A 25,959-nucleotide genomic window follows, 5' to 3' on the forward strand; every position below is an offset into this window, starting at 1 on the left:
CCATATTGCATTATTCACCGAGATAGCAAATTTTCCCTAGTCCAATGTTGTTTGTATTATTGGAAGTGCCTTTCATTGTCCTATAGTTCAGTGTGTTGATTGTCAAAACAAACAAACAAACAAACATACATACATACATGTTCTGTACCTTCAGCTTCTTTGGCCATTCCAGCTGGGGGCTGATTTCTGCTCTATCTTGATTGCCTCACTTTCCCCAAGGCTGGATCTACACTGCCATATAATCCAGTTTAAGAATACAGTTGAACTGAATTGAACTGGATTATGAGAGTCTCCACAGACATATAATCTAGCTCAATGAAATTAAGCTGCATTCTGAAATTGGATTATATGCCAGTGTAGATTTAGCCCTAATCAAGCCTAAATGATCTTTGCCTACAGAACCAAATCTATTCACATTAACTGTACTTTTATCTGACCTTATTGAGTGGCCTTCTAAGTTCTGATTGCCTTCACAAGATTTGTTTACTCCAAAAATCTTTGCTTTTAGATTGTTGCAATAATTTTAGTTTCCCCACCTAATCCTTGGGGCTATATGGCACTTGTATCTCATGCCACAAAGCAATACACACTTTATAGCTGCAATGTCTATTTTATTACTTTGTGGCACATTAACGGCTGTTTCTTATTACTGGCTTTTCAGCTGATACTATTAAGTGATAAATTTCAGGTAACATGAATTTAATACTATTAACTACTGTGGTATAAGCTTACTATATAAAATCAATTTCCAAAGAAAGACCATGCTTCAAATGTGATAAAGATGGAATATCTTTGGTCTTTGACTTGACTACTATTATACCATGAACCCCTAATGGGGCCGTGGTGGCACAATGGGTTAAACCCTTGTGTTGCTGAACTGCTGACCTAAATGTTGGCAGTTCAGATCCATGCGATGGGGTGAGCTCCTGTCTGTCAGCTCCAGCTCCTGCCAGCCTACCAGTTCAAAAATATGCAAATGTGAGTAGATAAATAGGTACGGCTTTGGCGGGAAAAGGCAAAGAGACGTTTCAAGCAATCTTGCTGGCCACGCAACCAGGAGGTTGTGTGACAAGGTCGGCTTGAAAATGGAGAAAAACACCTCCCTAGAGCCATAGATGAGCACCGCCTCTGGAAGCCGGAAATGAAAGGAGAAGCCTTTGCGTTTGTGTTTGTGTGTCTTCACTGTATATGACTGTAAATGCATTGAATGTTTGCCTATGTATATAAATGCTGTAATCTGCTTTGAGTCCACTAGGAGAGAAAGGCGAAATATAAATAAAGTGTATCATCATCACCATCATTAAGTAAAGGTAAAGGATTCCCCTAACATTAAGTCTAGTATTCAACTCTGGGTGGTGGTGCTCATCTCCATTTCAAAGCCAGAGAGCTGGTATTGTCCGTAGACACCTCCAATGTCATGTGGCCGCATGACTGCATGCTGCACCATTATCTTCCTGCAGAAGCGGTACCTATTGATCTACTCACATTTGCATGTTTTCAAATTGCTAGGTTGGCAGAAGCTGGGCCAACAGCAGGAGCTCACCCCGTTCTCTGGATTTGAACCACAGAACTTTCAGTCAGCAAGTTCAGCAGCTCAGAGGTTTAACCTGCTGTGCCTCCAGGGTCCATCACCATTGTTATTATTGCATTTAACATAAAACAGAACCAGCTTCCATTCCATTACATGTTGGTAGGTATCATTTTGTATATGATTTCTGCTATGCTGTACTTCTCAAACTGATTTAGTTTACAGAACTTTTTCAAATCCCACTGAGGTTAGCTGGAAAACAGGAGCTGATTGATATTTGGTATAAATCCCCGAAATGTAACTACACACAAGTCCTGTAATGCTATTTCTCAGAGTCTCCTTTCATTTCTAGTTCTGTAATGCAATATAGACACAGTGATTTGGGCTAAAGTGAGGTTTTATGACCCCCTGTAAATGCTGTTGTGTAAAAAAATAAAGATTAATATATCAATTATCAATTTATTAACCATATATCAATTTATTATTTAGGAGTGTCAGGTGGACTGCTGCTGAGAAACCAGTAATAATTAATTATTATGACCTGTTACTTTTATAAAGAAAACATGACTATTTCATGGTTTACAGCCTTTATGATCTAAGTCTGTAGATGATGAATTCTAGCCTTTGCTCTAGTTTGTATGAAATGTTTCACTATATATCAGCCACAGAATTAAACTTCCAAGTCCAGCCTCCCAAGAGGTACACATTGTTTCCCCTAACTTCCAAATGCCACACAGAAGCAAAAGTAGCATGTGAAGGAAGCAGTAACTTCAGTAATGGGGCCACCTGCTGTAGTTTACAAGGTCTTCAGCCTTCTCTGTCTCAACAAACTATAAATACCAGGATTCCATAGCATTGACCCATGGTGGTTAAAGTGGTGTCAAACTGCATTAATTCTACAGTGTAGATGCACCCTGGGCTACAGTGGTGTTCTATCTTTTAGATGAAACACAGAAAGCAGACCAGCAAAAAACGAAATTTTGCAGCACAACCATGAGCTCCATAGGATTGAACTCTCATGGAACCGAGCTGTGCTTTGCTAGTGGGTCTAACCTCGTCTTTCCAAAACAAGTCACCCTAAATACAACTATCACCCAGGTCAAAAAAGAAGCACAATTAAAACCCTGGCAGACAGTTAAAAATAATTTATGAACCCCACCTCCTCCAAGATGAACCGAACCACCTAAACTGGGCTTTACTGGCCAATGGATACTCCACCACAGACATCAGAAGAGCTGCAAGACCAAGAACAAGCCACGTGAGAGAAGACAAAGATCTATCTAGAGGAAAAGTGTTCTTGCCATATATCAAGGGAACCACTCACCACATAGTGAAATTGATGAAGGACACAACCTACAAACTATCCACAGACTAAGAAAATCCAACAAATGCTACATTCGGCAAAGTACAAGAGGGATCCTCTCACCTCGGCAGGAGTCTACCATATACCATGCAGCAGTGGACAAGTCTACATAGGGTCCACCAAATGCAGCATTGCCCAAACACGAATCAAGGAACATGAAAGGCACTGCAGACTACTTCAACCAGAGAAGTCAGCCATAGCAGAGCACCTGATGAACCAATCTGGACACAGCATGTTATTTGAGAACACAGAAAGGCTGGACCACTCCAACAACCACCATGTCAGACTACACAGAGAAGCCACAGAAATCGACAAGCATGTGGGCAATTTTTACAGAAAGAAGGAAACCATGAAAATGAACAAAACCTGGCTACCAGTATTAAAAACCCCCTCTAAAAATCACAATTTTGGCAGAAAGGAAGAAACCATGAAAATGAACAAAATCTGGCTACCAGTATTAAAAAAAACCCTCTAAAATTACGACTGTAAATAAAGAACAATGCTCTAAAATCAGGGGAATTCCAGACAGGAAACAATCAGGGCCAGTTAATACCTCCCAACAAAGGATTCCCCCCGGAAGGAAGCAGCCAGACTTTGAAGCTGCAAGGCTATTCAGTGTTAATCAAGCTGGCCAATTACAACATTCACACTTGCTTCAAACAGACAAGAGTTCTTTCTCCCATCCTGGACATTTCACAGATATATAAACCCCACTTGCCTACTTTCCAACAGACCTCACAACCTCTGAGGATGCCGGCCACAGATGTGAGTGAAATGTCTAGAGAGAATGTGTCTGGAACATGGCCATACAGCCCAGAAAACTCACAGCAACCCACCCTAGATACTTTTCATATGAATAGGGACAGCTCACAAAAATATCTGATTACTGGTAAATATGGCTAATGTGAGGCCTGCAGAGGGAACTGTTAAGTATCAAGAGATAGTAGATGATGCCAATCACCCTGTGAGTCATGAATCCCACTAAACTACTAGATTGAGGAGTGATTTAATTGGATCATTTTCCCTATTCCTTTAAGAGTTTTAGTCACTCTATAAAAATAAGGTGTTCTCAGAGAAGAAAGATTCAGGCTGAAATCTTTACTCAGGCAGGAAGGTTGGTGAGGTCTTGATTATGTGTCAGGATTGATGTTTTAGCCTTCACTTTCTCACAGAGTTGTAACAATCAAATGGGATGTGCCCTTTTGGACCACACCAGTTCCTTGGAGGAAGGCAAGGATTAAAACAATCACCAATATCAATACTACATTTTATTTTCTTTGCTCTGTTGTCTATGCTCTGCTTCTCCAACCTGGCACCTTCTGACTGTGCTGGACTACAACTTCCATCATCTCCTAGCCAGTAATATATTGCAGGCAGAGTACCAGAGTTAGGGTTGGTTGGGCTAGTGATCACAGAGGCAAAAGACAGCCACTTTTTGCACAAAGCATGCCTTGTGCCTCTATAGTGTGATGCTGGGGAGAAGGACCAAGCTTCTACATGTGAACACTTAAGATAGGCATGGTTGCTCCTTGAAAGAACATGGCTCTCCAGCAAGATCCTGTTGAGTCAGTAACTCATTGGCCAGATAGAAAGAAACAATGGGATACAAGAGGGTCAGGAAGGTGGAGAAAGAACCTTAACAGCCCATTGAAGGATCTTCCATCCCAATCCCAGCTTGGATAGAGTGATCCCTATGATTAGATAAATGCGTACAGACATCAAGTTAAATATGCGCAGGATTTGCCGCAGTGTCTGGTACAATATCATAAACCACCAGCCTGTTTTGTTCACTTCAGCAAAACAAACCTTTGCTCAAATAAAACCCTTAACTAAGTAAGGCAAAAATTAGCTTTTTTCTCCCTGACAAGGTCTAAGGGGACTAACTCCGGAAGGATTAAAGGATGCTAGAAATAGCAAACGAAAGAAGTGTATGCACAAGGATAGCTGGGTTGGGGAATTTCTTAAGGGGAACAGAAAGGTTACATGCCTGGAAATTGTCAATGGATCACCCAGCCTTTCACCTCCAATTGTGATGAAATGGCTCAGATGTACCATTGCTAACCTTTTCTGGTCACCCCCAGGTAACTTCTGCTAGTACTGAATGGCAAACTGACATTATGGAAGGAAGTCCCATTCTTGTAATTTGGGGAACTATACCATAGTTGTACCTTTGTTCTCGGTTTCAAAATAAATGAGTTTGGGGGCTGCACGTGCCTGAACTGGGAAAATACACAGTCTTCAAAGCCCTAGATAAAAATGTTGAGAAAACAAAGTGTCCATGAAATAGGAGGACGGTTCTCAAGTGTGGGTATGGGGTGGGGAGAGATAGCCTTGCATTTGTTTGTTCAGGCACCCCCACACCATTTTCATTCTGATTACGTCCTCTGAAACTAGACAGGCTCAAAAAAGGCAGGGAAATGGTTTAATAGTGGAACCAGTGTTTGGAAATTTTATTATTTGTCTGCCAGTTTCCAGAATCCACTATGGATGACAACTCTTGATTGTTCGAAAGAGTTAATTCATCCATGTTATCTTCAGAATATTCCTTCTCTAAACTTCTGTTGATAGCAATGTAACTAAGCCAGAAGAGCAATAAACAACCTTTGCAGAGGCAATAATGGTTCCATGTCTTCTTCCCACTGCATCTTTAAACCCACTTGCATTTCTGGCCATCACATTTCTCTCTCACACACAGAATATTGGCTATGTTAGACAACTTTTAAGAGGAATAAGGCAAATGCATGGAGGTCTATACATACTTACTTACTTACTTACTTACTTAGGAGATTTCTCATAGCCTGAGGATGATGGTCCTCCAAGATGGCTGTGGAGCCCTATTCTTGATCCCCATGTTCTCCCGCTGTGAGGGTATCGGTTTCAAGGTGGAAGGCGGTTCCAGTCAGGGTTGGCTTGATGCACCTTCCTCTTGGTATGTTTCTCCCTTTCGCTCTCCATTCGTACCTCTTTGAATTCTGCAGTACTGCTGGTCACAGCTGACCTCCCGTTAGAGCGCGCAAGGGCCAGGGCTTCCCAGTTCTCGGTGTCTATGCCACAGTTTTTAAGGTTGGCTTTAAGGCCATTTTTAAATCTCTATTCCTGTCCACCAACATTATATTTCCTGTTCTTGAGTTGGGAGAATAGTAACTACTTTGGGAGACTGTGATCAGGCATTTGGACAACATGGCCAGTCCAGTGGAGTTGATGGCGTAGGAGCATTTCTTCAGTCCTGGGAGTCTTTGCTTCTTCCAGCCCACTGACATTTGTCCTCCTCTCTTCCCAATATGTTTGCAGGATTTTTCGGAGGCAACACTGATGGAATCATTCCAGGAGTTGGGTGTGATGTCTATAGACAATCCATGTTTCAAAGGTATATAGCAGGGTTGGGAGGACAATAGCTTTATAAGCAAGCACCTCGGTATTCCTATGGATGTCCTAATCCTCAAACACTCTCAGCTTCATTTGGAAAAATACTGCTTTCACAGAGCTCAGCCAGTGTTGTATTTCAGTTGACCTTTGTGGAGAGGTGGCAACTAAGGTAGTGAAAATGGTCAACATTTTCTAATGTTACACCATGAAGTTGTATTTCTGATAATGCAGGGGGATTGGCTGGTGACTGCTGGAAGAGCACTTTGGTTTTCTTGATGTTCAGAGAGAGACCGAGCTTCTTATATGCTTCTGCAAAGGTGTTAGAGGAGATTGTAGGTCTTCTTCTGAATGTGCACAGGCTATGTTATCATCAGCATATTGAAGTTCTGTAACAGATGTTGTTGTGATCTTGGTTTTGGTTTTCAGTCTGATGAGATTAAAAAGCTTGCAATATGTCCAATAGATTATTCCCACTCAATTCATGCATGTATTGAATGCAGCTATGTGGCACAGATCTAACAGTTTGATTCCACCTTAACTGCCATGGATCTGTCCAATGGCTCCCTGGGATTTGGTGAGGTACGTAGACCTCTCTGTGAGAGGACTCTGGTGCTATAGTTCAGGAGGGTTCACTAGAGCTTGCTACAAATACCAGTACTAGAATTTTATGGTATAACCATGTAGTTTGCTGCTTTTGCACACTGGGTGTTGGCATACAAAAGCAGAAGGGGGTCACTGTTTGGTGGCATTTTGAGGGCTTCATGGAAGGGCCCAGTTAGCCTTTAATAACTGACTAGGAAACTGCAGCATGTAGAGCTAACAGGGCTAACCCAAGAGGTTTTGCTATCGGAATGGAAGGCCTTGACAAGGGATGCAAATTTTGAGGTATTCCTGAATTATTTGCATTTTCTCTCACTTTTGTAAAGTAACGTCACAGGTTTTTTTTTGCAATATATATCATATATTAACATAGTATGTACAGAACAGCCAGAATCTTGTTTCACTATATAATACTTGTGCAGCTCCCAATTATGCCAGCATATGTACTTTTGGGAATACTGTGGATGGAGGCACATCATCCTTTCGCTAGATGTGCAACATTGGGGTGGGTGAGATGGTCACCTCTGCACCCCAAAGCCATTCATGGAGAAGGTGAAGCATTATGCTTGGTATGCTAAAAAACAACCCTCTCCTTTCAATATCCCACCAGATACAAGCAATGAAGGCTACTCTTCCAGCTGCTGTTGCTGTCCAAGAGAGGAAATATGGAAGAAAGGGACAAAATAAACGCACAAGTGGACATGTATACTTTACCAATGGTCTGAAGGGATCTTGGCCAACACCCTATCTTTCACTTCCCAGGCCGTGAGTCAGGAAAGTCAGCCCCGAGTAACAAGATTAAGAACTAAAGTCCCAGAGAAATCACGCCAGGACAATCATTTCTCAAACTGTCTCTTCTGCTTTCCCCCCCTTTGAAATTTCAAATTCCAGTTTGTGGACAAAGTCCTGCCTAACTGAGAATATAGATCTCCGACCACTGACCAAACTCCATTTCAAGTGACTAACCAGTTCTGCCTTTTTCTCAGTCTCTGGCATTCAGTGTTGAGAGCCACTAGGAAGACCGCAAACCAGACTTTCCTGGCCTGAAGAACTTGACATCTTTTTAAAAATGGATTAAAAAACAATTTTGGGGACTTCTGAGACAAAGACTGGGGAAGAAGACCCTTTCTGATTGCCAATAACAAACCAGGTAGGAAGACAACTGTCACTTGCAGTTCTTGCAAACCTTTATTTCAAAGGAGACCAATGAAAACTTCTATTGTGCCTGGAGTAGTCATGTTGGGCCATTGCTTTAGATTACAAAAAGGAAAACAATGCAAAGTGGGCAGGGAATCGAAAGCCAAAGTGATAGGAGGAAGGGACTCTTCTCGTTGGGGAGACTTCATGCAGTTAACAGATAACTCCCGGCTAGCCTTCTCACTCTCATCCTTAGTGATTCTGTCCAGATTAGTTTGGACTTACTTTTGTGCTAATCATTCGTTGACCTGTTTGTCTTGCATTAAAAAATTAACAGAGAATAGTTTACTGCATGACTTGCTCACTGCTGCAAGAAATGGGGCAAGAAGCTTTCAGGCAGAATTTCTAGCTCTTCTGCAAGATTCTGCAATGGATCTTGGCACCTACGTTTGAAACGCTCTTTTAAAAAGGGGGTTGATTCTGACATATCTATCCCTCTAAAGTCAATATTTTGCTCCTGCCCCTTTTTCCATGACCTGAGTGTATATTTGCTCTCTCCCTGTTTCCAAATGGGGATGAGGCTTGTATTTTGTCAGACTTTAGTAAACAGGGATCTTCTTTCCACACCATCAAATCCCCTTTGCCTTTTGCCTGAATTCATGCCTGAAATGATTACAGAGTAAGTTTCCCCTTCCCACAGTTGTTAATAAGCACTCAAGGGGAATTCAGCTGAATCAGATAGAAGCAGAGCATTTATGGATTACTAGTCACCTGAAGAAAAAAAAAGAAAAGGAGAAAGTGCCAAATATAGACTTAATGGGGTACATCTTCATTTGAACTCAAAGAGAGGATTGATAAGTACTTGGGGAGTAGGGGGCCATTTTTGGATGACAGTTTTCCAAATCTTCAGCTATCATGTCCAGTAGCTCTAATTCAAAAAATGGTATTGCTCAGATAAATCTAGCAATCCACATACATCGAGGTGGCAGCTGCATTGATTCCCGACTTCTTGTATGACAAGCAGGCCCAAGGTCACAGGGAGGCCAGTACGGGTCATAGAGGGAGCCTGACTGCCTGGCCATCTATCCAGAAGATTTGGTTATGTACTTGTGGCATCAAACAACAGGGTGCTGTTCCCTGGGTTATACATGGTTTTTCCTGATGGCTCAGCTATGTGGAAGGGACCTTTCTAGTTTCTAGCTTTCCCCCAGTCCAGGATTTAAGGCACTTTAATAATAATAATAATAATAATCATCATCATCATCATCATCATCTTTATTTATACCTCGCCACCATTTCCCCCAATGGGGACTCGGAGCAGCTTACATGAGGCCAAGCCCGAACAACAAATTACAGTACAGTAAGATACAAATTGCAATAAAATAAACAATATAACATTAAAGTATAAAACATAAAAGCATATAAACAATATACACAAAACATAAAAAGCAGTAAACCAAACATAATGACTTTACAAAGGTTCAAACTGATACAGATACAAGAATTAAAGTATCATTCTTAATGACATAACCAGGGGTTGTTTCTTGTAATATCAACCTTGCATAATCATTGGGATCCTCCTCCTGACATCCCTAAATTTTAGGTTTTGGCCCTGAAATCCCAGGGCTTGGGAAGGCCCTGCCCTGACAATTGTACAGCAGGATAGTACACATTGACCCTCTTCTATCCACCAATCCCTCCAGGTTTTGTCAGATGGCACCAGCAAGCCCACCCACTTGGAGCCATTGTCAATTATGTTATTGATTTAGTGGTGGCATTGGCATATTTGCTCTTTTGCAGTCTTTTTGTTCCCAGACAAATAAAAAATATTACAAAAGCAAACAAAGCTGATAAATGTCCGGTGCTGCCTTTTATCCAAAAGGGAAAAAACCTCCCTGTTTTTAACCACTTTAGAAAGTGGAAAGTCATGAATAATCCTAAGTTCTTGTGGGTTTTTTTCGGGCTATATGGCCATGTTCTAGAGGCATTTCTCCTGACGTTTCGCCTGCATCTATGGCAAGCATCCTCAGAGGTGAGGTCTGCTGGAAACTGGGAAAAAAAGGGTCATGAATAATGTTTTAAATTTCAAATATTTAAAATATTTCACACACATTGTCTAGCTGCAATCCTTATAGCAAGCCTCTGAGAGCCTATCCACACAGCCATATAACCCAGAATATCAAGGCAGATAATCCACAATATCTGCTTTGAACTGGGTTATCCAAGTCCACACTGCCATATAATCCAGTTCAAAACAGATAATGTGGGATTTTATACAGCTGTGTGGAAGGGGCCTTAATTAAATAGAGAGAGAGACCATGTGGTATAGTGGTTTGAGTATTGGCTAACAGGTATGACTCTGAAGACCAGTATTGTTGCTCATGGAGAGACTGAGGGCGCTTCCAGACAGCCCAGGCATGTAGCCGGGGGGGGGGGGGGGGAGCTTGAGGGGCTTCAGCCCCACCTGAAATTCTCATGGTGGTCCGCGAGAAGGCCTTCCTGGTACATTATTTAAACTATTATGTTATTCATATCATGATCTGATCACCGTGCTCAATATATACCATATGCATGGGGGTATTGGGGTAACGATACAAAAGGTTTGCTAGGGTAAACCTTCTTTCACTCAGACTCAGCCCTCCCCCCCCCCCGAATCAAACTCAGCTCCCCCCGAAACAAAATCCTGGCTACAGGCCTGAGACAACCCTTTATCCCAGGACCATCCACGTTTTAAAAACGTGGATGTTCCTGGGGGCCTGTCTACACCCACCCTAGAAAGCGCATGCTTTCTGGGTGGCCCAGCAGAACATCTACAGACCCTCCCCCAAAGCCCTTTTAAAAGTAAAGAAAATGTACCCGGCCTCTATTACAGTCTTCCTGGAGCTCTTCCTGGAGCTCTATCCCATGCCTTCCAAGAAGGTGCAGAATAAATCCACTATCTAATTAATCCACTATCTTATTAATTTGCCACAAAACAGGGTTTTTCTGGTTTTGTGAGTTGGCCACAACGTCATCTGGACAGCCCCCTTTTTATTGTGAAAGTTTCCACAATGAAGGGGCTGTCTGGATGGGCCCTGAAGGCTTTATTGCATGAGGAAGGCATATCAGCAAATGAAGCAGGACCATTACAATATGCACATCCCTGTGATCAACCCATCCCCAACAACTGGTGGACAAAACCAATCAATAATTTCCCATCTTGTGTGATGGATCCATTCCACTTCTATGCCAGCATGTGGGCGCTGAAATGACATCAAGGTATGGGAGTCTCCTCCTCTCCCATTTTTACCCAAGCTGTTTATTTCTAATTTACAATAATATTTGGGGTTTTAATGGTTGGAGCTGTGAAATTGCTTTAACCAACAGCAGCAGCAAAAGCAGCAGCAGCAACAGTGCATTAGCAGATTGCAGGAAGGCAATATTATAAGGATATGGAGAAGTACTATTGTGGTATCACAACCCAGCGAATTGCTGCAATTGCACAAATGGAGACAGGTGAAATAATGAGGATGCTTATGCATCTGAAATCAGTGAATGTATGACTGCCATGAAATAACTGTTTCATGCTATAATGTCCTGAGGCTGAAGGAGTGACTTGATTGGTGACCTTATCACATGGAAGTGAAATAGGCGGCATGCATCAGTTCGCATTCTCCTTTTAGACAGAGCGTGCTGGTTCCTATTATACGATGCACTGCAACTTCTGGCAGGGCTTCATCTTAAAGAAGAAGGCAGACCAGTGCATGTCATTATAGCCATGGCAACACGGGAGCCTTGGATGAATGGGGGGAAGTTGGGTGGTAGATGCTTCCCTCTGTGAGATGGGAACATGGGTGAGTTGGGCAATGCAGGGCATGGAGTGACAGGTTCTCCTGAACATGCACAATTGGAATTACCATGATCACAGGCAATTCCAGTGGCATGTTGTAAGAGGTCATAAGGCCAAAGATGTGGGCAAGCCATACTATCTCAACCTCAGAAGAAGGCAAAGGCAAGCCTGCTTTGAGGAGAAGCAGGCTTGCCTTTGCCTTCAAGAAGATCATAGTATACACTTGCCATAATTTGGAGTCAACATCAAGGCACATAACAACAAAAACAAGAAGGGTAATGTTAGATGTTGGAACCTCTGGTGATGACACTAAGTACACTATGTGGAGCATCAAACATAGTTGCACACAATATGCCATTCAAATAAAAAAGAGACGAGGATAAAATAGGAAATAGAGCACTGAGCCTTTTGTCTATCTATCTTTTTCCTCCCTCCATAATTTTACATGACTGGTCAAATATAATCTGAGTTAGTTGTTTGTTCCATCATTGAGTTCCTCTGAATTATCTGCTCATCTAACCTTGGCTGTCTAGACCAATTCTTTCTAGGAGGCTCTTGTTTACTCCGAAAATGTAATCTTTGGAATGCATCCTTCATACATAGTGACTGAGGAAGCACCACTGTCTCCACAACAAGCTTTAAATGTTAGTTACTACAGTCTTAAGCCAGTTTTACACCTATTTGACTGTTATATCTTCACAAAGGTTTATAGAACTTAGATCCCAAAGATACTGCTCCTGTCTTGTTACCTGGGAAACAGATCTGTCATTGAAAATACTGCAATGTCATATGTCCATTCACAAAATCTTTTGTAGATCAGGATTTGTTTTTAACATTAAAAACAGTGAATGAAGCCCATTTTATATATCATACATATACACACACACACACTTTTTGTACATGGGCTCAAAGGTTTAAAGACAGGGAGACTGAGAGTAAGACTATCAGAGTAAGGGATCTGAAATCCACAGACTGATTTCTTTAAACTATCTCATTGTGAAGATAAAAAAGAGGACAACGAATCACCTTAACCTCAGGCGCTTCCGACTATTTGTGACCTCATGGACCAGCCCACGTCAGTACTCCCTGTCAGCCGTCACCACCCCTAGCTCCTTCAGAGTCAAGCCAGTCACTTCAAAGATACCATCCATCCACCTTGCCCTTGGTCGGCCCCTCTTCTTTTTTCCTTCCCTTTTCCCCAGCATCATTGTCTTCTCCAAGCTTTCCTGTCTTCTCATTATGTGGCCAAAGTACTTCAACTTTGCCTCTAATATCCTTCCCTCCAATGAGCACTCAGGCTTGATTTCCTGAAGTCATATTAGAAGTATGTGCCAGTAAAATGCATTCCTATGACTTCTGCTGAGACCATGCAGACCAAGACAAAGAAAGAAGCTAATTAAAGGGATGGGATAAGAGTATGGGAGAAAAGGAACGCAACAATTGTATTGTATTTTAATGTATTTTTGTACTATTGTATTATGATGTTTACTGTGGTTTATCTTATTGTATTTTAACCCTCTGCTGTTAGCCGGAGGTCAAAAAGACTGGGTTACAAAAGCTCGAAATAAATAAATAAATAAATGATTTGGGTGGGTAGGATGAGCAATAGGGTTTCCAAAAAATAAATAAATCATGCCTTTTTCTTCCAATCACAAGACAGAGAGAAAGAAGGCAGGAGGGGGTGCTTTTTTTGTCGTGTCAGGAGAGACTTGAGAAACTGCAAGTCGCTTCTGGTGTGAGAATTGACCGTCTGCAAGGATGTTGCCCAGGGGACGTCTGGATGTTTTTTGATGTTTTATCATCCTTGTGGGAGGTTTTTCTTATGTCCCTGCATGGAGAGCTGGAGCTGACAGAGGGAGCTCATCCGTGCTCTCCCCGTATTCGAACCTGTGACCTGTCGGTCTTCAGTCCTGCCAGCACAGGGGTTTAACCACTGCGCCACTGGGGGCTCCTAGGAGGGTGCTTGAATAAAACCATTCATGGCATTTCTGAGCTTCATTCTAGTAAGGGTTTTAGGGCAGTGTTTTCAGTTAAATAGCAATGAAACACAAACAAAGTAGTTGGAATTATCACCATCTAATGTAAGGTAATTGAATTAGATTTTCTAGCTGATTAATGATTAGCTAACATGTGAATCCTTTTCTACTAACTCTCCTATCTCTTCTGGTGGGAAAGTGGAACATAAATGGGTGGGGAAGGAACTAGTGGTGCAGCAAAAATTAATAGCAAGTTTTTATGGCACTGGAGGAGCCCAGCAAGCCATCTGCAGGCTGTGCATCTCCTGATATATACCATGGATGGAAGTAGATAGAAATAAAGAGATTTCTCTGTTCTAGCAGAAAATGAAACATGCAACAGGACAATGGCCAGGGAAATGAAAGGGAGAAAAAAGAGATCACATTCTTACACTCCGCAATCATAGTAACTTCATATCATTTTAACTGTGATGTCTGCATCCTATGAAATTACAGTATATGATTTCTACTTTGGTGTACCTAGGGCGTATCTAGAATTAATACAGTTTGACACCACTTTGGGCCCTTCTACACAGCTCTAAAACTCAGGCTAAAAAATAGATAATCTTGCTTTAGTGCAATGTAAGTTAGATATGTTTGGAATGTTTTAACGTGTTTCAATATGTTTTAATAATTTGAAAGACTACTTTAATTGATATGTATGTGTGGTTTTTTTTTACAGTTTTATAATATTGAGTTTATAAAACTGTAAAAAACACACACACATATCAATTGGCACATTGGCAATGAAGATCCGCCTAGTCAAAGCCATGGTATTCCCTGTACTAACCTACGGATGTGAGAACTGGACCATAGGGAAGGCTGAGCGAAGGAAGATAGATGCTTTTGAACGGTGGTGTTGGAGGAAAGTTCTGATTGTGCCTTGGACTGCGAGAAGATCCAACCAGTCCATACTTCAGGAAACAAAGCCTGACTGCTCACTGGAGGGAAGGATATTAGAGGCAAAGATGAAGTATTTTGACCACATAATGAGAAGATAGGAAAGCTAAGAGAAGACCATTATGCTGGGGAAAATGGAAGGAAAAAGGAAGATAGGCCGACCAAGGGAAAGATGGATGGATGGCATCCTTGAAGTGACTGGCTTGACTCTGAAGGAGCTAGGGGTGGTGACTGCCGACAGGGAGCTCTGGTCTGGACTGGTCCATGAGGTCATGAAGAGTCAGAAGCGTGATATTGTTAATATCTGAATCTGGCATTTAATTATTGCCATAGTTTGTAAGCCGCCCTGAGTCCCCCTTTGGGAATGAGAAGGGTGAGGTATAAGTACAGTAAATAAATAAGTCTGAGACGTCTAGATGACATTCGAGACTAATCCGTTTCAAACTGGAGTAAACCGAATTTACTTAGTTTGATCCAGCTTTTCAAAACACCTGTAAAGATCAGATTCTGGGATATAGGGCCTAAGGCCCCTTCTACACTGCCAAATAATGTGGATTATCAAATCAGATAATCCACATTAACTGCTTTGAATCAGTTTATGTGAGTCCAGTTCAAAGCAGAAAACCTGTATTTTATATGGCAGTGCAGAAGGGACCTTAGACTACGACTTCTATGATTCCATAGAACTGAACCCTATTATTATTATTATTATTATTATTATTATTATTATTATTATTACTTTATTTGTACCCCGCTAGCATCTCCCGAAGGACTCGATGTATTTTTTTGTTTTTTGGCTTTTTAAGTCTCTTCTGCTATGTTTGTTAATGTTTTTATATGAGTGATGGTCACCCGTTGGCCAGTTAGGTGCATTGTGTCCAAATTTGGTGTCAATTCGTCCAGTGGTTTTTGAGTTATGCTAATCCCACAAACTAACATTACATTTTTATTTATATAGATATATACATATACAGTATATATGGAATATAGCACTGCTATATTCCATAAACGTTTTATTTTTTTTTAAAAAAAAATCAACAATTAAATCTAGGCGATATAAATTATCAAAGTTTTATTCTTCTTTCTAGCCACTCACATGAAAAAGACCAATTCAAACAACTTGCAATGGCTCAGGTAAGAAAAACCTACACAGGTCACATTAATGAATTATCATCTAAACAGAAGAACATTATCATTATTATTCCACTGTTTGATTCTCCCAGCAACCACCCTTAGCTGACGCCCTGTTCTGCCATAAAATAATTAAATTATATTATAATCATAAACAGCCTAATTTAAGTCAACCAAGCATTTCATCAAATTGGATCATGGTGGTAACCCAAAGCCATGAACTTTATAAATCAATCATCAACTGATAAACAATGCAATGATTAACTCCCAGAGCTGGTGTCCCCAAAGCTTTTTTCATGGAAACATGCTGAAGGTAGGTGATATTGAGTAAGATAATTGAGGAGGGGGAATGACTGGTGGAGCATGAACCTAGTTTGTACTTAAAGATTGCTGCTGGCACAATTAAGAGCATGTTTTGAAATTAGGAAGTGGAAACATCATACCAACATACCCTAAGATGGCCAGTATATATTTTCCTCTCTCTTTTGTGAGTTCGGTGAATTTATTATTAGTAATACAGCCCATTTGGACACTATCCACAAAAGAATGAATGTGGTGTAGTGGTTAAAATTTTGATCTAGGGATGGTGATTTAGAACTAGTAATTCTCTCTCTCTTCTCTCTTTCTCGGGACTTTATTGCATGAATCCACTATTCCACCACAGTTGTGTTATCATTGATAGCGGATACATACCAGGTTGGGGCCCTTCAATATTGCTTCTCTTTTCAATAGCGAAATTGCACAGGTGGTTCTGTGCAATCTCATTTTCCCACACTAATACTGTTACTTAATTATTATTATTTCGCAAGCAATCTTACTATTTTAGTTCTGAAAAACAAAAAAGTCAAATATAACTGTAAAATCTATATACATACAAACATGCATACATAATAAAAAGTGAAAATATGTATGTGTGTATGTGGCTGGGGTGCCCACTTTCACAGATAGGCTCCCACTTCCACAAACAGCTTTAACCCACAGTGCTGAGAAGCCAACAAAAGCCCGCCCTCCCATTACATTTTAGGACATAGCGAGCACCATGAACATATAGCTCAACCCCTGCCAATGTCCTTCCCAAGCATCATACTGCCCACTTTCATTTGGGCACAATTTCATCCTAGATTTTATGTGTTTCCTCCACCACGGACATCCCAGTGTTTCATATTCTCTCCCTTGGTGTGAAATTTGTATGATCCCACCCACTGCCTCTCCCTTAACCTTTTCCTACTCTTTTCAACTCTTTCTGCACAACAAACAGAGCAGAACTAATCAGCAACCAAACATACTGGAGGAGTTTGAGGGATTGATTCCACATGATGAAAGTTGTAGTTCACCCTGCATCAAGTCATACTTGGCACACAGAACCCCATGACCTAAGAAAACTACTGGGATTTATAGTTCACCTACAACCAAAGATGGCCCTGGACCTAACTTGGCACACAGAACCACCATGACCAACTGAAAATACTGGAGGCATTTGGGAGAGCTGACCTTCATTTCTGGAAGTTGCAGTTGACTTCCAGAGACACTGTGACCACCGCCAATGATGGATCTGGACCAAACTTGGTAAAGAGAACCCTGATAACCACTGAACCTACTGGAGGGATTTGAGGGGACTGATCCACCATGGTGGGAGCTGTAGTTTATCGTGCAGCCAGAGAATACATTGAACCCCATCAATGATGCATCTAGCGCAAACTTGCCCAACATGGCAATCTTTAACTATTACTGGAGTTTCAGGGGGTTAACCTAGCATGATGTGAGTTGCAGTTTACCCACAACCTTAATGGCTTTTTCAAATAACCTGAGTAATGCTGGATACCCAAACTAGTATAAAATAAAAGGAAAATAAACAGCTTGGGAATGGGAGGGGGGAGGGGGAGTGAAGAAGAATCTTGACAGAGAGGTTCTACATTCATGTGATTCTGGTTACTTGACACCATTACAAACATTTTTGGAATTAATTAAAATGGACAAATTGATTATGCTGATTAAGGAGAAATCTCTATCCAATTTTAGGAAAATTTGCAACATATTCATTACTTGCTAATAACAGTGATGGGTTCATTTATCAACATTAGGATTCATGAATTAGAAGAGTTTGGTATAAAGTGGAAATGTGATTGTATTATTGTTTAAAGGGAGTAGACTAATAAGGAATACTAACCATCAACATTGAAACTGAAATACACCACCAGCTGAACTCTGCGAGTGCAGCATTTTCCCAAATGAAACAGAGAGTGTTTGAGGATCGGGACATCCGTAGGGAGACCAAGGTGCTTGTTTATAAAGCCATTGTTCTCCCAACCCTGCCATATGCCTGAGAAACGTGGACTGTCTACAGACATCACATGCAACTCCTGGAACGATACCATCAGCGTTGCCTCCAAAAAATCCTGCAAATCTCTTGGGAAGACAGGCGGACAAATGTCAGCAAAGAAAAAAAGGCCACCAGCATTGAAGCAATGCTCCTATGCCATCAACTGTGCTGGACTGGCAACATTGTCCAAATGCCTGATCACTGTCTCCCAAAGCAGTTACTCTACTCCCAACTCAAGAATGGGAAACATAATGTTGGTGGATAGGAAAAGAGATTTAAAGATTGGCTTAAAGCCAACCTTAAAAACTGTGGCATAGACACTGAGAACTGGGAAGCCCTGGTCCTTGTTCGCTCTAAGTGGAAGTCAGCTGTGACCATTAGTGCCGCAGAATTCAAAGAGGCACAAATGGAGGCGAAAGGGAGAAATGTGCCAAGAGGAAAGTGCATCAAGCCAACCCTGACCGGGACAGCCTTCCACCTGGAAACCGATGTCCTCACTGCGGGAGAACATGTGGATCAAGAATAGGACTCCACAGCCATTTATCCAAACTGAATTCAAACTTCAAAAGTAGTTTGTGATCAGTCAACTTAGTAGAAGGGAGATGACAGGAGGGAGGTGGAATCTTGTGCCTTATGGTAAACTCAAGGAAAAGCGAACTGCTGCAGCCTCCCCTCGCTTGTGCATTCTCCCTTATTAACAGTTTTACCATTTTGACCACTCTCTGTTGTTGCTTGGTGACATATATCCTGACTTTCATCTGTGAAATGCTTGTAATGGAGACTTAATCACAGTAGGTCAGAGATCATGATCAGAGATGTTTGTTTTCCTGATCTGTTTTTGAGAGGGAATGAGAGATGTTTGAAAGACAGAGAGGGAAACTGGGGAGTTTCTTTTCCACAGTCCCAGGAACCTTAAATATTTGGAAGGACCTGAAGGCCAAACATGAGATTATTCCCATTTTTTAGCTTCAGAGAATGTTTGCCCAGAAATCAATGGGTAATAAACATGCACAGCAAACTTCCTGTTAATTTTGCTTGAAATCTCCAAAGCGAGTATCCTCTCCAAAAAGGAGAAAAGCATTTAGGCCTTCTGTTAAGGAATTGAACGCTCCGAATGTGTCTTCAAAACTACTAGGATTGGGGGCTTAGCCTCTGGAGTAGACATCCAAAGGACCCTTGAACTCATTTCCAGACAGATCAATAAAAGCCTATATAGAAAATGAATGTATATTCTAGAAACGGCTTACTTTCCCATTTCAGATGGAGGAAATTTTTAGTGGTGTCACCCTTCCCATGAGAGAGGTGTATACGGACCTTCTACACTATCATATAATCCAGAATATCAAGGCAGATAATCCATGTTGCCGTTGAACCGGATTATATGAGTCTACACTGCCAGATAATCCAGTTCAAATCAGATAATCTGGATTTTATACAGCTGTGTAGAAGGGTCCTAAGGCAGCCATTTCTCTTAATTTGCTTGATTAACCTTTGGATAGACACTGCACAATTACTGCAACTAACCTTGAGTTTCTACAGTGCAGAATTACAGCAGTTTGATACCAGTTTCACTGCTACATCTTGAAATGTTGCATTTGTAGTTTGGAGAAGTACTTTAAATGCTCTGATAGAGAATTCTTAAACAATGCTTAAACATTTCAATCCAGGATTCCATAGGATGGACTCACAACAATTAAAGTGGTGTCAAATTGCTATATAGTCGATCCCCCACATTAGCTGGAGCTTGATGGACAGGCCTACTGTGAAAGTGAAAAACCATAAATACCGAAATTGGTGGTTTCGGTTTCGAAATTGGTGGAAATTGGTGCTCTCACCTGGGAGAGCATTTCTCTAGGAATTTCTAGGTCTTCTAGTATAACTATGAACAACTTCCACTGGAAGCTGGCCACAGAATTGCTTTGGAGGACTAAGAGATTAAATCAAATCTGTGAATAATCAAATCTGCAAAAATCATAGCCGCAAATGTGGAGGGAGAGCTGTAATTCTTCATTGGGGATGTACCTGTTCGGCAATACTTGAGCATCAGAACACTGTTTTTCCTCCCCAAACAGGCGACTGGTCAAACTTTAAAGTCCTAATACTACTGAGTACCTGGTGTGTCCTGAAGCAAAGCATAGCCATTCATGTTCCAGATGGACCTGCTGGTTGTCCTCCAAAGAGGAGCTAGAGGTGCATCACACTCCGAGGGGGACATTTGTCCAGCCAGGCGTACTGGGCTTGTTGTGAGCGGGGAGCCATGTTCTCTCTGACGAAGCAAAAGAGAAACCCTCTGGGTTGCAGGCTGCAGGGAGAAGCTAATCCCCTTTAATTCCAGTCACAATGAGATTTGATTGGAAGCAGGAGTTCATGCAGCTGGGTTACAGGCTTGAAGGAGTTCTGCAGAATGCTGCAGCAGGTTTTATAGAGCTGCCCTAGAAGAGCCATATAGTCCCAGGACAAGGCTATTGGGAAAGTTGGGATGTTGTGTGGTTTCCAGGCTGTATGGCCATGTTCTAGTAGCATTTTCTCCTGATGTTTCACCTGCATCTGTGGCGGACATCTTCAGAGGATCTGGGAAAGTTGCTTGTTGGAGAACAACTTCAACAGTGCCTCAGCCAATATAGTAACTTTTCTATTTCCCCCCTCCCAAAGGAACTTTCTCAAGCTCTATCTAGGTCTGATCAGGCACTTATCTAAACGTGTGTGTGTGTATGCATGTCCATTACTGAACATGTAAAGTGTGTGCATGCGTGCCTATGTACTTGCAAGTGTACTAGGAATGCGTACATCATGGAGACACTCAGAAACGGATTAAATCAGAAATGGATTAAATTATGCATTTCAGATTTTTTTTATCACAGCTATACTGTTACAACATTCCTGCAAAGTGACTTAATGTTATACCATCTGTATTTAATTTAATTTTTGTAAGCTTGAAGTGTTCCCATTCTGGGGGGAAGACAGGATCGAAACAAAAACAGAAATATCTCTAGATAGGGAGAAGGTGTTTTCTAGAAGCTATAGTCCAACTAAGCAATATTTCCATATTCAGTGTCTGGTGTCCTTTATTGGGTGGAGAACTGAAATGGTTGTGATGGTATTTCTTTGGTTGCTTTTGAGCCAGAGGGCTTTGGCTGAACTCTCTGAGCAAGGCTAAATCCAGAGTGAGCTTTACCACTAGGTGGCTACATAGGACAGCAAAGCACAATCCAGGAAAATAAAGCACTGCATAAACAAAGCCCAAAAGACCCCATCACTAGACTTGGGCAACTGGAAGCCTATGTCTTCTGCTGCTTTTCTGTTTGTTTCTGGAACCAACCATCTTTTTGATTTCAAACCTGGAAACTTCTTTGGACTGCTCAGAGCTTAGCTGGAGCGAGAGCCTGAGTTGGACAACTTTTGCTTTGCACAGGGTGTTTGGCGTATGGGAAAAGGCCTTACAAGTTACTTTTTTAGACTAAGATCCCCAGCAAGCATGATGGTTGACTCTGCTGGCTGGAAGATTCAGCGAGTTCTCGCCAAAAAGGAAGAGAATGTTTGTTATCTCCTGTTTCAATATAAAGATGAAACTGTCTGAGAGTTTTATCCAAGACAGTGATGATTTGTGTTGTTATTGCTACATCCATTTCAGAGAACTGGAGATTAAATAGGCAAGGTAATCTGTCATTGAGTCAGCTTTGGTTGGAAAAGAGCTTTCAAGCTTTAAATGTCACAGACCTAAATTCTGGTAAAGTGAAAAGATTAAAGCTGATCCCAGGTTTACATCTGATTCAAAGATCATTTAATGATCCAGGAAGGCATGCATTGTCATAGTCAATTTTTGCTTTAGAAGTCATTTGCTGCTGCTGGGAAACTATTCTTATGTGGAACTTTCCTCAAAGATGGGTCAGAAATCTATCATCTTACTGGGAATATAGCCCACTCCTGAAAATTCTAGACTAGTTCACTGGTGGGAGCTGTCCCCCCAGATAACGAATCTATCAGTGATAAATCTCCAAGGGACATATAGGAGGCAGCAACCGGATTTAAAGTGGATCCATGTTCTAGTTTGATGAGACAATAAGACTATTTGCTTCTCCATCCTGGACCTTTCTGAGTCTTGAAAAATCTTTTCTTTAAGATTGGAAGTGGCCAGATGTTGAACTATATCTCCTAACAGCCCTTGTCAGCATGACTGATTGTGAAGAATGCAGGAAATTGCAGTCAAACATTTGGAGAGTTTCATGATTCCTAGTCCTGGTGTGTAGAAGCAAAGCTTTAATAAACAGAAGATTTTGCATTCAGAGTACATACACAACAGAGCATGTCAGGTGAATGTATTTGAAAAAGCTATTCCATCATCAAGAACCAGCATGATGTGGTGCCTTGAGTTTTGGCCTTGGGCTCTTGGAATCCAGTCTTCAAATTCCTACTCAACCATGGAAGTCCACTGGGCAAGTTACAATCTTTCAGGTTCAGAGGAAGTCAGTAGCAAGCATCTTAGGAACAAATCTTGCCAAGAAAACCTTGTGACCTAGGCTATAAGGCAGAAATGATGTCAAAGTACACAACAACAGCAGCAACAATGTTCAAATGGGAGAAGGCAGTTCCTTCAGATACCTAGATCCTGTGACATAGGAGGTTAAGATCTTATGGGAAGGCCCTGCTTTTGGTCCCACCTCCTTCACAGGTGTGGTTGGTGGGGACGAGAGACAGAGCCTTCTCAGTGGTGGCTCCTTGGCTATGGAAGTCCCTCCCCAGCTATATCAGATCAGCTCCCTCTCTCCTGGCCTTTAGAAAGAAAATAAAAATGTGGCTATGGTAGCAAGCCTTCAGACAGTAATTTAGTGCAGTAAGTGGATATGGAATATGTTCAATTACAACTGGAATGGCCCTTGGACTACAATGTGGTTTTAATAATTGGTTTAATGTTTAGATGGTTTTAATTCTATGTTTTAATGTAAATGTTTATTTTCTTATGTCTGACAGCAAATTGTTGCCTACTTGTAAATCTCCTCTGAGTCTGCTTCGGAGTGAGAAGGGCGGGGTATAAATAAATAAGTAAATAAATAGTCCTATTCTGTTGCATTTTATAGTCCTGTACCAGCACAAATGTTTGTAGATCGACTTCTTGTGATGTATGTCACATGAAAATCAATCTGGGTTGGAAATATGGATAGAGCTGTGGAAATACCACTTCATAATTTACCTAAACTTGGAAGACAACAAAATCACTCCTCCCAAATCACAAAGCATTGGAAAGGATTTGTCAGTATTACTCTCGCCATCTCTGCATGTCCATAATGAATATTTCAATGGAAAATAGATGGACATCCTTTCTTGTTTACCTATTTTAGATTATCAATGAATTTTGGACTGCTAAGTATTAATGTTCAGTGAAACACAATGAAAAATAAATGAAAGAACCTCTCTCATTCATTTGCTATACACATGTCTGCATATGGAATTTTGGTCTTCATTCTGAGTTCATTGTGTGTTGCAAGATTGGAAGGCAAACCAATCTTGTTAAGGCTTTGAGGCTTTAATGACCTGACCTTACAGTTTAGATCAGTGGTTCTCAACCTTTGGTCTTCCAGCTGTTTTGGACTTCAACTTGCAGAAGCCTTAGCCAGCTTGGCCAATTGTCAGGAATTTTGGATACTGAAGTCCAAAACAGCTGGAAGACCAACATTCGGGAACCACTAATTTAAATCATGTCAATTGATTTTTTAGGACTGAAGGAAGGAAAATAAGTAGTTTCTGAAAATGGTCTAACTTTCTTCATAGAGGACTGGAACTAGTAAATATCCAGTGATGTAGATCTAGTTTTGACAGTAGGATTTCTCTTTCCACATCCTCAGAATTTCCCACTTCTGTATTTTGTATTTTGTTGCTGTTCCCCTCCCCTACTTCGAAGGGAGGTGGGTGGGGTGGGGAATGGGAAGTGTTTGCCAATTAAAAGGCATGGGCACTTCCCTTTTGTGGTGATATACAATACTACTTGCAGAAGATAAGGCACTTCCCTTCTCATTGGAAAACATTTTTGTGCAATGATATAGGGATGTAATAATGCACCAGAGCATGTGTGTATTTTTACCATATGTGTGCGTGCATGCCTTCAAGTCACATGTTAACTTATGATGACCCTATTTCATAGGGTTTTCTTAGGCAAGAAATACTTATAGATGAAGTTGCAAGTAAGTGTGGCACACGCCAAACTGTAGATTTAAAAAATGCCTATGTTTACATGGTCTACACAAGGGAAAAGAATGAGTAGCATGTACTGAAATACTGATGGATCCACAATGGGCAGAATGGATGTGCCCCTTGTCCCTGTGGAAGTTTGGTAATTTATTAGTTATTATTTGACTTTCACAGTCTTCCAGGTAAAACTCAGTGGAATTTGGGATCAGCAATATTTCAGGTGCTATTCAAGAGTCTAGAAATCAATGTGATATCATCAAATAATGTGGCATGCTCCAAGTAGTATCATGTTTTGTAATTGTGCCATTGTGACCCTCTCAATTCTGACTTCATTCAGATGTTTTGTCAGGCGATTTGGAATTGCTACTAAACTATGTATTATCTATTAGCCAGCCACTGATATTACCTTTTCCTTGCCATGAGGCAAGAGAATATATGTACAATAGCATCGCTACTGGTAGAATCTCCCAAACAAAATAGGCATTTGTGTAGAGGGCAGACAGATAAAAAATAGGCATTTGTGCAGGGCAAGACAGATAAAAAATGGACAATGGGATACTCAGAATTATTTTGCTAGGCAATCTGAGCAGGATAATGTGAAATTACTGAAAGACCAACCACAGCTAAAGATATAGACAGCAGCAGAAAACAGATTATTAATGGAACATATTTGCTGTTTTTCATTGATGTTATTTTTCAGACACTCCATGTACCAAGAGAGAAGAAAGCCAGCTTTTCAAAACTTAACCTGGGGAAACATCTTTTGCTTTTCACATTCTGTACTAAGACTATATGAGAAAGGCAGGCAGGAAGAAACCACACCAAGGTCAACAGAGAATACCCACAAATGAGGCCCAGCACGGTAGCTGTATTATGAAGCTGTAACTTCCCTAAACATTTACATTAGCATTGCAATACCAAGAAGGATTCTATTGAGCCCAATCTAACACAGGGCAATATCTTTGTAGTCTGTAAAGTACCATAGGTATCTCTTGTTCTTACCACATTTGAAATCTGACAAATACCACAGTTCACCTGCATGCCCCCTTTCTGCTCCATTGATAGAGGTATGTGCATTGCTCTGCCAACAAAGAATCTTGTGGCACATTACATGAGATGATGTTCTAAAATGCCTTTATGGACCTCACCTTGTGAAGCCCTACATAGAAGAGAAACGATAATGAAATAGAAATGAGTAGCTTATTGTGATCTTCTATTGCTGAAAGAAGAGCAATATAGAATAAAAACAAGTGACTGGAAATGGAAGGTCATTTTCTAAGGCAGTATTTATATAGACAGATATATGAACCATTCAAAATGGATAAGAAGTTGCATGGTTTTGAATCAGCTAAATCAGAATTTGAAATACAATTGTATACAGATTTTTGTGTATGTGTGTGTGTGTGTGTCAGGAGCGACTTGAGAAACTGTAAGTCGCTTCTAGTGTAAGAGAATTGGCCATCTGCAAGGATGTTGCCCAGGGGACACCCGGATGTTTTGATGTTTTACCATCCTTGTGGGAGGCGTCTCTCATGTCCCTGCATGGGGTGCTGGAGCTGACGGAGGGAGCTCATCCACACTCTCCCA

General features: G+C 41.1%; 1 protein-coding gene and 1 long non-coding RNA gene across 3 annotated transcripts in view; one reads left to right on the forward strand and one right to left on the reverse strand.

Moving 5' to 3' along the window:
- HNF4A (hepatocyte nuclear factor 4 alpha) overlaps positions 1-25,959 on the reverse strand; it is a 65,417-nt gene that overhangs the window by 28,690 nt on the left and 10,768 nt on the right. The window contains exon 1 of one of the 2 annotated variants that reach the window (XM_060772184.2): positions 20,302-20,860. The exons of the other annotated variant lie outside the window; for it this stretch is intronic. Within the exon in view, the coding sequence (XP_060628167.2) occupies positions 20,302-20,404 (103 nt within the window). The 5' untranslated portion in view covers positions 20,405-20,860. Of the gene's footprint in view, positions 1-20,301; positions 20,861-25,959 lie in introns of those variants that run through there. 2 annotated transcript variants of the gene reach the window in all.
- The window catches only part of LOC137097018 (uncharacterized), a 32,777-nt gene continuing 14,397 nt past the window's right edge, over positions 7,580-25,959 (forward strand). Inside the window, exons 1-2 of the long non-coding RNA XR_010909919.1 lie at positions 7,580-8,007; positions 15,827-15,872. This is a non-coding gene — a long non-coding RNA (uncharacterized lncRNA). The remainder of the gene's footprint in view (positions 8,008-15,826; positions 15,873-25,959) is intronic.

The sequence above is a fragment of the Anolis sagrei genome, chromosome 4 (assembly GCF_037176765.1).
Source record: "Anolis sagrei isolate rAnoSag1 chromosome 4, rAnoSag1.mat, whole genome shotgun sequence".
Taxonomy (NCBI): Eukaryota; Metazoa; Chordata; class Lepidosauria; order Squamata; family Dactyloidae; genus Anolis; species Anolis sagrei.